We start from the raw sequence: 14,647 nt of genomic DNA on the forward strand, positions 1-14,647 counted from the left end.
CAAGAAGTCTGAGGTGTGAGGCACATGGAGAGTCTCAGGCACCAGTTCAGCACCAGAGGGTGTTCGATGAAGGACTGAGTCACAGCCTCTGACACTGTTGGTTTGTATTTCAATCCCATCCATCTGGTGGGGGGGCAGATTATCTTCCATTTGCCTACTATGGGCGGCACATGAACCCTGTTTGGGGAGGCAAGCCTCCTGCACTGCCCTGTCACCTGCAGCCCAACCCTTACCCTGCCCCTTCTGCTCCTCCCCCACCCCTTGCCCGCTGATACCAGAGGCGCCCTGAATCCCCCACTGCAGCTGGAGCCCCAGCTGAGCCCCCCCCACCCCAGCCTACCTCCGAGCCCCAGCCCGCCCACCTGAGTCCTGGCCCACCACCCCAAGCCACAACCAGAGGAGCCCCAAGCCCCGGCTGCCCAGAGGAGCTCTGAGCCCTACCATGGCCTAGCCCCCAGCCCATGGTGTGGTGCATTAGCAGAGGTTTGGGGAGGCTTAGCCTCCCCAAGCCTCCATTACACACTGCCCATGCCGCCTACTGTGGGGTTTCTTGCAGTGTCCTCTGAGGGAGGAGTAAGTGCTGGTTCTGGTGGGTGCTGCTGCACCCCCTGGCTTGAAGTAGTAACAACCCAAATATATGTGTAGTGGGGCAGTTGCCCCACTCCAGTAGGCAGGGATTAAAAGCAGCCCTGGAGAGGGCTGCAGCTGGGAAAAGCATTAAGAGCAGCTGAGGGGGAAGTTGGTGAGGTAGTTGGCCCCCAGGTGTGGCTGGCTTAATCAGGCCACAACTTGCCTGGCTAAAAGGGCTGTGGGGGCCATGAGACAAAGAAGGCTCACTCTTGCCCTGGCATGGGAAGGTACCTGAAGTAGAGCAGTGCTGGGGAAGGGCAAGAGGAGCTTGGGAGCGCCAGTCCGGTAACCCTCCAAACTGCAGGCCTTGGTGAAGGCCTGCAAAGGTGCATCCTAGGAATAGGCAGAGGCAGCAGGTCCTACCCCCTTGCCAGTGATGCATGGCCACTATAGACTGCAGTCTGCCCCAGGAAAAGGAGGTTAGATGGTGGCTGGCAGTAACCATTGAGACAAGGTGGGGCTAGAGGGTTGGGGGGGTCCCCTGGGAGGGGAGACCCAGAGTGGGGGAGTACTGTGGGGGCAGAACCCCAAGGTAAAGGGGCACTGGGGTCCAGGAGGGACACAGAGCCTAAGGCAGGTGAGACAGAAGGAGGTGCTCCAGAGCTGGAGTTGACCTAAATCCCAAGAGGACCAGTAAGAGTCACCATGCCAGTGAGTCTTCGCTTCACTACAACATGGTTTCCACCTTTAGGACCGTCCACTATAAAAATTATTCCAGTACCACTGCTCTGAGACATCTGGTGCCAGCCACTGCCAGAGACAGGCCACTGGACTAGATGGACCATGGGTCTGAGCCAGTCTGGTGGTTCCTATCTTCCTACTTCTGTGTAGCAAAAAAGTTCCTTTCCCCTTCTGCCCCCCCAGCCCCCATACAGCTTGTTCTGACCCCAGTCCGATCCTGAGCAGGAAGGGGCTAAAGCAAAGATGGGGCTGGCTCGTGCTTGCTGCATGTTAGTGTTTTATTTGCACAAATGATCAGATAGAAAGTGTTACTGAGGTAGACTTCAGTCTATCATACGGGCTCCCCCGGGGAACTGATAGGCAAGTGTAAAGAAATATGGGCGTGAAGACAGATTAAGGTGATTTCCAAACTGGGCAAGAGAACAATCCCTTTAAGGAACCAGCAGGTAATGTGTGACTGGCTTGCAACTGGAAGGACAGCTTGTCCATACTATACTTAACAATTACAGCCCCAGCTGGCCCGCTCTGGACACGGCTGAGCCAGGTACCCACTAGGCTTGGTGGGAATTCACACATGGGCTCCCCCCCGGAGGAGTAGGAATACACACCAGCTCATAACAACCCACTAGAAGTCCAACACTGATTTTCTTTTCCTACCTTTAAAATGAGAGTTGTCCTTCACAGGAGCACTGGTGTATCAGTGCCAGGCCTTGGGCACCAGGGTATTGGTACCTGGCCATGGGCTTGTTACAGAAGGGCTGCTCCCGTGTGCTGGGCTGCACGTGCTGGTGTTCCATGCGCACTGGCACTACACACACTTAGTTATTGGGGCTGCGTGCACCAGTTTGTTACTGTGGGTTTGCATGTGATCACTAAGCAGTGCTCACTGGTTTGTTTTGGTTGGATTTGCACCTGGGCTGCTGCCACTGATATTTTTAAGAGCAAAGGAGGCAAGAATTCATTTAGAATTAAAACAATTCACAGCAGGAGGGCGAAATAGAGCCCTCCCTTCCCACAGGCCTCTTACCATTCCCAGCAGCATGTTACCAGCTATTGAATGAAGTGGGAAAAGAGGCAGATCATTCTTTCAGAGTGTGGCAGGGGGGATGGTTAGTCAGGTGCCTGCAAAAGGCTTTTCCTCGTATATGCAGCCAGTAGACACAGACCCATGGCCTGTGCCTGCCCTCCATACTGCTGTCAGAAAATCAAAGGGGTTCATTGGAAGAGCCAGGGCTGAGGAGGTGAAACCCCTCTGTTGACTCATGGGTCCTGGCAATACACCAACCCTTCTTGCTGTGGTGGCAGCAGCGCCCATGGCCTTCAGCTACAATCAAGTTGAGCTCCCATTCCGAAGTGAATCCCAAGGAGCTATGCCCTGACTGGAACATCTGCCCACCCCGGCCCCCAGCGAAGGCAGAACTTGGTTGCCTTCAGCCTGCATGTCATGTTCGCTGCTGACTGCTCCGGATATTAAGAAACATTCCCTGCTTGGAACCATACATGTGCTGGGTCATTGCTACTCCCCCGAGCCCCCCACACCCACCTTCCTCCCCAGGGGGTTATCTACAAAGCAAAGGACTATTGGGTTCTGGCCTTGCCTCTGTGGCCAGCTGGGACTCTCCCTGCGGGGAATGGACTCGCTCTTTAGGTCTGTCGGCCATTAGCTGCAGGTAGAGCCAACAGATCTGGTTACTCTATTTACACAAGCCAGCCAAGGAGCCTGCTGCCTTACCCCCCCTCCTCTCCAACAGCTGCACCCTATGGGGTGTGCAGCATTGAATGCTTCTGCCGGAACACTTCCAAGAACGAGAAAACCCCCCGCTTCCGAGTGCTGGTGCCGCTGCTGTTTTTCTGCAGGGAGTGGCCCGTGGAAGGGAACGGGCACCCTGGGGAGTCCACAGATGCCGTCCTCTTCATCTTAAGCACCGACCGTGAGCTGCCCTTCGGCCTCAGCCGCGAGGTGGAGGCCACCAGACACTTCTGGTACTGAACCTGTGACGGAATGGGAGCAGCGAGTCAGAGTGTCACAGAGACCAGACCACAAAGAGCGCTGTGCCTCAACAAGAGCCCAGCAAGCGGAGAAGTGTTGTCGTCATCCATGCACTGTGGGTAAACTGAGTCACGGAGCGATTAGGTAGTTGTTCAAAGGCAGCTGGCAGAGCTAAAGATAGAATCCAGGAGTTCTGACTCAGTCTGCCCCTTCATCTAATCGCTAGACTCCACTCTCTCCTAGAACTGGGAATGGAGCCAATGAACCCTGTCTCTGTCCCTTCCTCTAACCACTAGAACCGCCTCCTTCCCATGCGTACAAATTGGCTCTGCATTTCATGTGTGCATCATACTTCTCAGCAGACTCTCCAGCCGGACAATACCAGCAAAAGGGCATCTTCAGTTCCCCTACTCTGACCACTAAACCCCATTCCCCCCAGAGTCCTCTCCCATCCTGCTCCCCCCAGCTCCGAGTCACCCAAGTCTGCTCTGGCTTTAGCCCATTTCCTGTAGGTGCTTGTGGAGAGTGGTTTGTGAGATGCTGATGGTACCTTCTCTTTAGATGCCCAGAGCGCCTCAGCTTCAAAGGGTTTTCCCTGGGAGCAGCCCCTCTCCTTATACTCCCCAGGCCACTGATGTAGAGTGGACACAGGAAACACCGAGGCAGTGGAACCCCAAGGAAAGGCAGCAAGTTCCAGGGGTGTTTTGAGGCAAGTGTCAGGGTATGGAATGAATCAGTTGGGGGGTCGAGTTTACATAAGAGCAGCCACATTGGGTCAGACCAATGGGTCATCTGGCCCAGTATCCTGTTTTCTGACAGAGGCCAATGCCAGGTGCTTTAGAGGGGATCAACAGACCAGGGCAATTATTCAGTGATCCACCCCGTCATCCAGTCTCAGCTTCTGGCAGTTGGAGGTTTAGGGTCACCCCAAGCATGGGGTTGTCTCCCTGATTGTCTTGGCTCATAGCCATTGATGGACCTATTCTCCAGGAACTTATCTAATGGTTTTTTGAAGCCAGTTATAATTTTGGCCTTCACAACATCTCTTGGCAACGAATTCCACAGGTTGATGGTGTATTGTGTGAAGAAGTATTTCCTTTTGTTTGTTTTAAACCTTCTGACTATTCATTTCATTGACTGACTCCTAGTTCTTGTATTATATGAAGGGGTAAATAACAGTTTCCTAGTCATTGTCTCCACACCATTCATGATTCTATAGACCTCTGTCATATCTTCCACTAATCATCTCTTATCCAAGTTGAACAGGCCCACTCTTTTTAATCTCTCCTCATCTGGAACCTGTTCCATACTTCTCATCATTTTTGTTGCCCTTCTCTATACTTTTTCCAGTGCTAATAGATTTTTTTTTTACAGACATCTGTGTCAGATGTGAAAAATGAAAACCCGTCCCCCATCTACCCCCACACTAACCCCTCCAGACTCTGCCCCACCCCTATCTGTTCCCATCACTAACCCCCCAGACTATGCCCTACCCCTGACCTCTAAACACTGTTTTCTACAGGGACTGTGGGTGCTCCCTTGGGTGGCCAAAGCCCAGCTGGAAGGGGGCTGGGCATATTGTTTGGCCCCAAAGCATCCAGGTGCCTCCCCGGCCTCAGGGCCTGAGGGGGTAGCTGAGCAAGTTGACCCATTCCAAATGCCAAGGTGAGTTCCCTGACAGGGAACCGGGTTTGGCTCTAGAGGACATGGCCCCATGTGAGGGAAGACAGCAGCATGTCTCCCACCCAGCCTGGACCCTGCTGCAGACATGTACTGGCAGGGCCCACACACTGTGCAGCTTTTTGAAAGCACCACGTGCTTGTTAAGAGCTACAGTCTGCCAGTGATACCCACACTTCTAGGGACCTAGGTGGCTCAGGGGGCTTGTTAGACCAGAGCCCACACACATACCCCCCACTGAGGTGGAACAGAGTCCCTCATGGGGATGGTTCAGAGGTGAAACAGCCCAACAACCAGGGTTGGGAATATAGAGCCTGCAATGCCAGCCCACAGCAGGTGGGTTCAGAGCTGTCCCAGTCTATAGGTCTCAGTAGAGAGCAAGGACTGACTGGATCATGGACTCCCCTCTATAGGGCAGGGCTGAAGGACAGCTGCCCATGCAGCCCCTCTCTGGGGCTAGATGGAAGGTGTCAGTCTCTAGGGCTCTCAGTCCAGCACCTTTCACCACAGAGAGTTCCCCTGGGGCGGGGTGGAGCACACTCACCATGCATGCAGCCTGCACAGCCTCTGAGATGGTGCCGGCATCAGGCTCACACCAGAAGGCCGTGCACTGGAAATGCTGTTGCCCCATGTCTACGATGAAAGCAAACGTGTGAGCATCCTTCCCAACCCCGATGAAGGTCACGTAGCGGACCTGGCACTCAAAGATGTGGGCGTCTTCCTCACCAGCCTCAAAGAAACACACACAAGAGCAGTCACTAGACTCAGGCAGAGAGGAAACGACCCTGCCTCAGGGTTACCTCAGTGTCCTTGAGAGGGATGCAAAGAACCACAGCAGAAAAGACCCAGCATGTCCCAGCTAGGCCATCCCCTGGGCCTACGGCTTTGTCCCCTACTGTCCCCAGGGCTCACAAGCAATGGAGCTTCCAGCCTGTAGACGGGGAAGCAACTCCATGGCCTGATGGATAATGAGCCTTCTCCAACCATCAGCCTATGTTCCCTTGGCTTCATTTTGCCTTATTTTCTCTCAGAGCCTCCTGCGTCATTCCTCTTCCTCCTGGTGCCTACACCCTATGTGTCCTTGCAACTTCCAGCAGGAGCCCGGCCCCGCTGTCCTATTTACTGCTCAAGTTGGCAACACTCCTCCCAGCCCCTCACTGTGCCTGCTGCTGGGTGGGCCCCAGCAGCATCGAGCTCCTCTCGTTGCCCAAGGCCTGCGCTCAGTGTCCCTTCAGGACAATTGATGGCAGCTATGTGGAGAACCAGACAAACCTCAAAGCCCATGAGCTGGCAGCGCTGAACTCCTTTCAGCCAGCCCTGAGCACTGCTGGCATTGCCTAGTGGCATTAATGAGTGAGTGGCTTGGAACCACAGGCTGAGGGCAGGTGGGAGGGCATTGGCTACAAGGTCAGTAGGACCTGTTCTCTGGTTGCATTTGCCAGAGGAGTGTAACCGGGTGGGCTCCAGGGCAGCGGGGGCTGCAGTAAGAAACCCCCAAACCCACCTTAGAGCCTGTTCCACTTGATGCATGGGGGCTTCAATGAGTGAACCCCCTGTATTCCAGAGGCAGCCACTCAGTAAGCACCCCTCAGCAGCAGGAGAGGGGTAGTTGCCCTGTGGTAGAGCCTCTAGAAGACCAAGCATGTGGAATGTTACCTCTGCCTGGTGCACTGTCATCATCGAGTCCAACACGCTGACAAGGGAGGGAGTCCACTGCTCACGGCCTTGGCTGCTCATCAGGGTCTCAATGGCCTCGTTCAGTATGACCATCCCTGGGGAGATGAGCAGAGGGGATGGACCACATCCTCCATGCCTGGCACAATGGGGCCAGTTACCACTCACCCATCAGGCTCCTCACCCATCAGCCTACAGGACTCAGCGGGGCTGTGCTGCCCAGAGGGAAATGCAAGGGTGGGAGCACTCTGCGCTGCCAGTGTCTAGTGAGGTGGGGATAGATGGGGCTACAGGCAGCTTCATCTAGCCAGAGGGGTGAAAGGAGGGGTGCACAAGCAGCCCCTTCAGCTAGGGTGAGGCACGGGCAGCACCTGCTAGAGACTGGCAGGAGATGTCAGCGAATCCTGCAGAGATTGCAAGTTCCATGGTTACAGGGCAGTGTCACTAGTGCAGAAGCCACTGGAGACACTGAGTGGGGAGACTCCCTGGGGACCAGGGGCAGAAAGCAACGCAACAGGGAATATAGGCAGCAGCAGTGCCCCAGACCAGCCCTCAGTGCTTCACAACATGGATTCTTTGGTGCCACCCCCCAGGCCAGCCTACAGCACAGCCAAGCCTCACTACTGCCCCCCCGCCCCTGGGCTGGTCCACAGCACAGCCAGGCCTCAGTGCCCACCGACCCCCCCCCAAGAAAAAACCCTTCAGAGCTGCCAGGCATCCATTGGCTCAGGTCAGCACCACTGATTGGGCTGTTAAAAATCTGGTCAGTGGCAGTGGGGCTAAGGCAGCCTCCCTGCCTGCCCTGGCTCTGCACAGCTCCCTGAAGCAGCCAGCATGTCCAGCTTCTAAGCACAGAGGCAGCCATGGGGGCAGCACACAGAGCCCCCGGCCTCTCTGCCTAAGAGCCAGAGGAGGGACATGCCGGTCACTTCTGGGAGCCACCTGAGGTAAGCGCCGCCCAGCTGGAGCCAGCATCCTAAACACCCTCCTGCACCCCAACCTCCTGCCCCAGGTCAGAACCCCCTTCTGCACCCTAACTCCCTCCCAGAGCCTGCATCCCGCACCCCAACCCCCAACCTGGCTGCGCTTTTCAGGAGCTCTCTGTGCTGGCTTAACTCTGCTCCCATTGAAGCCAGTGGCCATTTGGCCACCGACACCGTTCAGTGGGTGCAGCATCCCCCCCCACCCCCGCGTTCTCTTTCAGTATGCAGTGGCCCATATGATGTAACAGCATAGGGACTGCAGCAAGCGCTTCCCCCCCAGGGCTACTCACCCATGGCTTTGGGCACCGGTAAGCTGCCAATATACAGGGCTTCGTACTTCTGGATAGACTGCCTCACAGTGTCCCCAATATCAACTGCCAGAGACAAGAGCAAGCCAGAGCAAGTTCTCCTCCAGCTCTTCACCACCTTGAACAAAGCCCAACTCTTTACCGAGGGGTGGGGGCTTCATTGTATTACCCCCAGGCAAAGGCCGACCTGAGGGCTGCCCAGCTAAAGGATGTCTGTTTGTGTCTCAGGCACGAGTGACGTGGATTTCCCCACCTAGCACCAGTCGCTTGGCTTCAGGGCTTACAGGACAGAGAGAGCAGGAGGCGAGCCATTCTGCTGGCGAACAGCCCTCCACCGCCCTGGGATTGGTTCTGTGCATATGGGGTTGTTTCCTTCTCTTGAAGATGTTCTAGGAGCGCCCAGGCCTTGAGCCCATCCCCACAGGCTCCGAGCACAGCCCAGGGCACACCTTAGGCCTTTCTTTCAAGGAAAGGTTGTGTTGTGCTAGGTTTCCCACCACCACCCTGCTTATGAAAACAGGCTGTCATGGGTACAACGGGGCAGGCCTTGGAGAGAGAGAGCGAGCCCCATCCTCTGGCATGCAGCCCAAAGCTCCTATCTGTAAATCGGGGTTGGGGGACATCAGTTTGAGAGCTGATATCTCAGCCCCTTTCAGGGCTAGAAAGGAACACCCTGCACCCATGGGTAGGGAGTTCCCAGCTGTCCCATGGGACAAGGTGAGGGTTTCTATCCTTGGTTGCAGGGGCAGCAGGTTTGTAGACATTTTGGTGGTGCCCAGAACACCCAGAGCCCTGCTGGTGGTGAGTGGAGGCCCCGGGCTGTTTTAAATAGCCCAGGAGGATGCGGGGGTGGGAGTGTGCCCAGGGACAGAAGACGGGGCTGAGGCACAGACCAGTGCTGGAGCCGGGCCTGTGGTGCCTGGCCACCAGGAATATTCCTGGAGGTCAGGCACCACGGGCCCACAGAACTCGCCACCCATTGGTGGGCCAGGAAGTATCAGATCTTGGCCCTGTCACTCATGCAGATGCTTGCGGTATGGGAAAGGAAGGACCATTTGTGAGCAAAGTCTTTAGTGGAGGTTTCAAAATGGGAGTTGTGCAGAGTGCACAGGGGGTGGCAATGCTGGCAGTAGGCATGGAGGAGATGATCAGTGGGCAGAGTGCAGGTGATGGGGTCTCGTGCCCCCGGTGGCATGGGAGGCATTTGCAGGTGCCGGGGGGTGAAAGAAATGCCCTGGAGTACCTTGCAGCGGTAAGTTGTCTTGTGAGATGGGCTGCAGCGTGATGGATCGAGTGAGGCTGTTGCTGACCACTGCCCGCTCGGCCATAATCTGCACAGCACAGAGAAACACCATGACACAGACACTTCCCACAGGCCTCTGCTCTCAGATCCTGGCTGGTGGGGCTCAAGCCTTGGGCGGTCAGGCAAAAACACCCCTGCTGGGTAGCAGGATAGTACCAGGGAAAATGAGTGTGGCTGTCTCCAGCCTGGTGGCTAAAATCCTAGCCTGGGAGTCAGGAGACATGTGTGCTAGTCCCAGATCTGCTGGTGATCTTGGGCAAGTCTTTCTGTGACTTGTTTTCCCCATCTTCCCTTTGAGACATGCTATATAGGAGCGAGCTATTACTCTCATTAGCACTTGTACAGCTCAGGGGGAAAGAGCTGTATCATCAGGTAGGGACCATCGAATTGTGGAGATGAATGCATGGTTACACAGGTGGTGTTGGAGAGAGGGCTTTGGATTCTTCGACCGTGGGATGCTGGTCCAGGAATAAAGAGTGCTAGGAAGAGATGGGATCCACCTAACGAAGAGAGGGAAGAGCATCTTTGCAGGCAGGCTTGCTAACCTAATGAGGAGGGCTTTAAACTAGGTTCGCCGGGGGATGGTGACCTAAGCCCAAAGGTAAGTCGGGAAGTGGAATACCAGGAGGAAACACAAGGAGGAGGGTACAAGATGGGAAGCCTCCTGATTCATACTGAGAAAGTAGGGCAGTCGGCTAGTTATCTTAGGTGCATGTACACGAACGCAAGAAGCCTGAGAAACAAGCAGGAAGGATTGGAAGTCCTGGCACAATCAAGGAACTATGATGTGATTGGAATAACAGAAATGTGATGGGGCAGTTCACATGACTGGAGCACTGTCATGGATAGGTATAAACTGGGCATAAACTGTTCAGGAAGGACAGGTACAGGAGGAAAGATGGAGGAGTTCACTGTATGTAAAAGAGCTCCAGTATGAAACTGTATGATTGCTCAGAGCTCCAGTATGAAACTGGAGAAAATCCTGTTGAGAGTCTTTGGATTAAGTTTAGAGGTGAGAGCAACAAGGGTAATGTCGTGGTGGGTGTGTGCTACAGACCGCTGGATCAGAAGGATGAGGTAGACGAGGCTTTCCTCGGACAACAAACTGAAGGTTCCAGATCACAGGCCCTGATTCTAATGAGGGACTTCAATCCCTCTGACATCTGCTGGGAAAGCAATACAGCAATGCCAGACAATCCAGGATGTTTCTGGAGAGTGTTGGGGACAACTTCCTGGTACAAGTGCTGGAGGAACCAAATAGGGGCCGTGCTATTCTTGCTCTTCTGCTTACAAACAGGGAAGAATTGGTAGATGAAGTAGAAGTGGGTGACAACGTAGGCAACAGGGACCATGAGATGGTTGAGTTCAGGATCCCGACAAAAGGAAGAAAGGAGAGTAGCAAAATACAGTCCCTGGACTTCAGAAAAGCAAACTTTGACTTCTTTAGGGAATGGATGGGCAGGATCCCTTGGGAGGCTAATATGAGGGGGAAACAGCAGAACTAAAGTTCATTTGCAAATTTAACACCATTAATTTGGGATTGAATAGGGATTGGGAGTGGCTGGTTCATTACAAAAGCAGCTTTGCTTCTCCTGGAATTGACACCTCCTCATCTATTACTGGGAGTGGACTACATCCACCCTGATCGAATGGGCCCTGTCAATACTGTTCTCCACTTGTGCGGTAACTCCTTTCTCTTCATGTGTCATTCTGTAATGCCTGCATCTGTAATTTTCACTCCATGCATCTGAAGAAGTGAGGTTTTTTACCCACGAAAGCTTATGCCCAAATAAATGTTAGTCTTTAAGGTGCCACCGGACTCCTTGTTGTTTATGAAGGGGAAAGGAATCCAGGAGAACTGGCTGTATTTTAAAGAAGCCTGGTTGAGAGCACAGAAACTAGCCATCCTGATGTGCAGAAAGAACAGCAAATATGGCAGACTTGGCTTAACAGTGAAATATTCAATGACCTTAAACTCAAAAAGGAAGCTTACAAGAAGTGGAAATTTGGACAGATGACTAGGGAGGAGTATAAAAATATTGCTAGCGCATGCAGGGGTGTAATCAGGAAGGCCAAGGCACAATTGGAGTTGCAGCTAGAAGGGATGTGAAGGGTAACAAGAAGGGTTTCTACGGGTATGTTAGCAACAAGAAGGTGGTCAGGGAAAGTGTGGGACCCCTACTGAATGGGAGAGGCAACATAGTGACAGATGATGTGGAAAAAGCTGAAGTACTCAATGCTTCTTTTGCCTGGGTCTTCACAAACAAGGTCAGCTCTCAGACTGCTGCACTGGGCAATACAGTATGGGGAGGAGGTGAGCAGCCCTCAGTGGTGAACGAACAGGTTAAGGACTATTTAGAAAAGCTGGACATGCACAAGTCCACGGGTCCGGATCTAATGCATCTGAGGGTGCTGAGGGAGTTGGCTGATGTGATTGCAGAGCCAATGGCCGTTATCTTTGAAAATTCGTGATGACTGAGGGAGGTCCTAGACGATTGGAAAAAGGCAAATATAGTGCCCATATTTAAAATAGAGAAGAAAGAGAATCCAGAGAACTACAAACCAGTCAGCCCCACTTCAGTCCCCAGCAAAATCATGGAGCAGGTCCTCAAGGAATCCATTTTGAAGCACTTAGAGGAGAGGAAGGTGATCAGGAACAGTCAACATGGATTCACCAAGGGCAAGTCATGCCTGACCAACCTGATTGCCTTCTATGATGAGATAACTGGGTCTGTGGATATGAGGAAAGTGGTGGATGTGATATAGCTTGACTTCAGCAAAGCTTTTGATACAGTCTTCCAGAGTATTCTTGCCAGCAAGTTAAAAAAATATAGATTGGATGAATGGACTATAAGATGGATAGAAAGCTGGTTAGATTGTCGGGCTCAGTGGGTAGTGATCAACAGCTCAATGTCTAGTTGGCAGCTGGTATCAAGCAGAGTGCCCCAGCGTTCAGTCCTGAGGATGGTTTTGTTCAACATCTTTATTAATGATCTGGATGATGGGATGAATTGCACCCTCAGTAAGTTTGCAGATGTCACTAAGCTGGGGGAAGAGGTAGATAGGCTGGAGGGTAGGGATAGGGTCCAGAGTGACCTAGACAAATTGGAGGATTGGGCCTAAAGAAATCTGATGAGATTCAACAAGGACAAGTGCAGAGTCCTGCACTTAGGAAGGAAGAATCCCATCCACCGCTACAGACTGGGGACCGACTGGCTAAGCAACAGCTCTGCAGAAAAGGACCTGGGGATTACAGTGGATGAGAAGCTGAATATGAGTTAGCAGTGTGCCCTTGTTGCCAAGAAGGCTAACAGCATATTAGGCTGTATTAGTAGGGGCATTGCCAACAGATCGAGGGTAGTGATTATTACCCTCTGTTCAGCACTGGTGAGGCCACGCCTGAAGTATTGTGTCCAGTATTGGTCCCCTCACTGCAGAAGGGATGTGAACAAATTGGAGAGAGTCCAGAGGAGGGCAACGAAAATGATCAGGGGGCTGGGGCACATGACTTGTGAGGAGAGGCTGAGGGAACTGCGGTTATTTAGTCTCCATAAGAGAAAAGTGAGGGGGGATTTGATAGCAGGGGTATTTAGTCTGCATAAGAGAAGAGTGAGGAGGATTTGATAGCAGCCTTCAACTACCTGAAAGGGGGGTGCCAAAGAGGATGGAGCTCAGCTGTTCTCAGTGGTAGCAGATGACAGAACAAGAAGCAATGGTCTCAAGTTGCAGTGGGGGAGGTCTAGGTTGGGTATTAGGAAACACTAGTTCACTAGGAGGATGGTGAAGCACTGGAATGGGTTACCTAGAGAGGTGGTAGAATCTCTATCCTCAGAGGTTTTTAAGGCCCAGCTTGACAAAGCCCTGGCTGGGATGATTTAGTTGGTGTTGGTCCTACTTTGAGCAGGGGATTGGACTAGATGACCTCCTGAAGTCTCTTCCAACCCTGATATTCTATGATTCTATAATCAGGTAGGGGAAACTGAGGCACACAATGGGGAAATGACCTGTCTGAGGCTACACAGCAAGTCTGTGGCAGACCAGGAATTGGCATTCAGACCTTAATGACTCCCAGCCCTGCACTTCACCCACAGTGCTCATCAGTGCCCTTGCCATGGTCTCCGCTCCCCAGGGCCAGGCTGGACGGTCCCCGTTGGATCAGGGAGTGACTCCTGTTGGTCCTGCCTCATGCTGTTCCCAAGCATGGATGCTGCTCTGGGAGGCCTCCCAACAGCCAGAGGCCTGGAGCATGTCCGGTTCTGAGACACCTGCCAACAGGAGGGGAACCTGGCTCCTAGCCCAGGAGAAGCCTGATCTAAAGGAGTGAAGGGGCATGCGGGCTCAGGACTCCCTGCCACCAACTCAGCAGGGCTGACAAAGCCAGGCTGGGCCAGGCCCAGGTATGATGGGTGGCATGTCCCCAGGAGCATACCTTGGAGCACATCTCATGCAGGGCCTTGGCGATGGCTTTGGCAGGCACATTGCAGTGGAAGACATGGCACTTCAGCATGCATGTGTCCTTGTCGCTGGCCACGAAAGCAAAATCCCTGCAAGGAGAAGAGAGTGGGGTGAGCAGGATGATGGGTGTGGGGCATCGGCCCTGCCCATGGAAGCTGAGCTACATTACCTGTCCCTGCAGCCAGCGTGGTAGCATGTGGAGAGAGGAAAGGAGACAGCAGTTAATGCACTGATTCCTGTGTGGCAGCAGCGAGCTGGGACATGCACCTCAACGCACCCCTCACCAGCACTTCCCTAGGAGCCCTGCTGGGAAGGGAGGAAAGGCCCACTGCAGAGAACTAGCTGCAGTACCAAGCAATGCCCTGTGTCCCAGCAGGTACAGTGCAAGGGAGCCATGCCAGCCCTGGGCTGCAATGCCCTGCATTGTGTTATGTGCAGTGATGCCCCATTGCTGGGGTGACACCACATCCTGGCACCGGACCCTAAGGGATCACAGAGCGGTTTGAAATGTCCCTGGAGGCTGGATTACAGGACCCGGGGCAGTCCTGCCCACACACCAGGGAGTGTGCCTGCTGTACCCGGGTGGCAAGGGCTCCCCCAGAGTGAGCTCCAGCAGCCCCCCAACTCCTTGGCCACTCACCTGCCATTGTTGCAGCCCACCCCCCAGACACGGATGTTGATGATGGGCTGGCAGTGGATCAGGCTATGATCCAGAGGGTCCAGCAAGCTCATTGTGTCCTTCTTCAGAATCATCACCATGTTCTGGCCCTGCAAGGAGAGAGCAGGGGTGTTCAGCACACAGGCCTCCCCTTCCCCTCCCCAGGCTGCCCAGCTCCCCCTCCCACCCATGCCAGAGGGGTGGCCAGAGGCAGGTGGGGATGGGACACCCTTTCCCCCACCAGGAGCTTTGAGGGCACCCCCAGGATGCATACTTTGGGGAGGGC

At 53.8% G+C, this 14,647-nt stretch overlaps 1 protein-coding gene across 1 annotated transcript in view; it reads right to left on the minus strand.

The window, feature by feature from the left end:
- Window positions 1-1,582: 1,582 nt before the first annotated feature.
- The window catches only part of APBB3 (amyloid beta precursor protein binding family B member 3), a 31,815-nt gene continuing 18,750 nt past the window's right edge, over window positions 1,583-14,647 (minus strand). Inside the window, exons 6-12 of the mRNA XM_050960925.1 lie at window positions 14,344-14,471; window positions 13,678-13,792; window positions 9,189-9,276; window positions 7,928-8,011; window positions 6,637-6,752; window positions 5,525-5,710; window positions 1,583-3,303 (exon numbers count right to left, since the gene is read on the minus strand). Of these exons, the coding sequence (XP_050816882.1) occupies window positions 3,070-3,303; window positions 5,525-5,710; window positions 6,637-6,752; window positions 7,928-8,011; window positions 9,189-9,276; window positions 13,678-13,792; window positions 14,344-14,471 (951 nt within the window). The 3' untranslated portion in view covers window positions 1,583-3,069. The remainder of the gene's footprint in view (window positions 3,304-5,524; window positions 5,711-6,636; window positions 6,753-7,927; window positions 8,012-9,188; window positions 9,277-13,677; window positions 13,793-14,343; window positions 14,472-14,647) is intronic.

This window comes from Gopherus flavomarginatus, chromosome 7 (genome assembly GCF_025201925.1).
Source record: "Gopherus flavomarginatus isolate rGopFla2 chromosome 7, rGopFla2.mat.asm, whole genome shotgun sequence".
NCBI classification, from domain to species: Eukaryota; Metazoa; Chordata; order Testudines; family Testudinidae; genus Gopherus; species Gopherus flavomarginatus.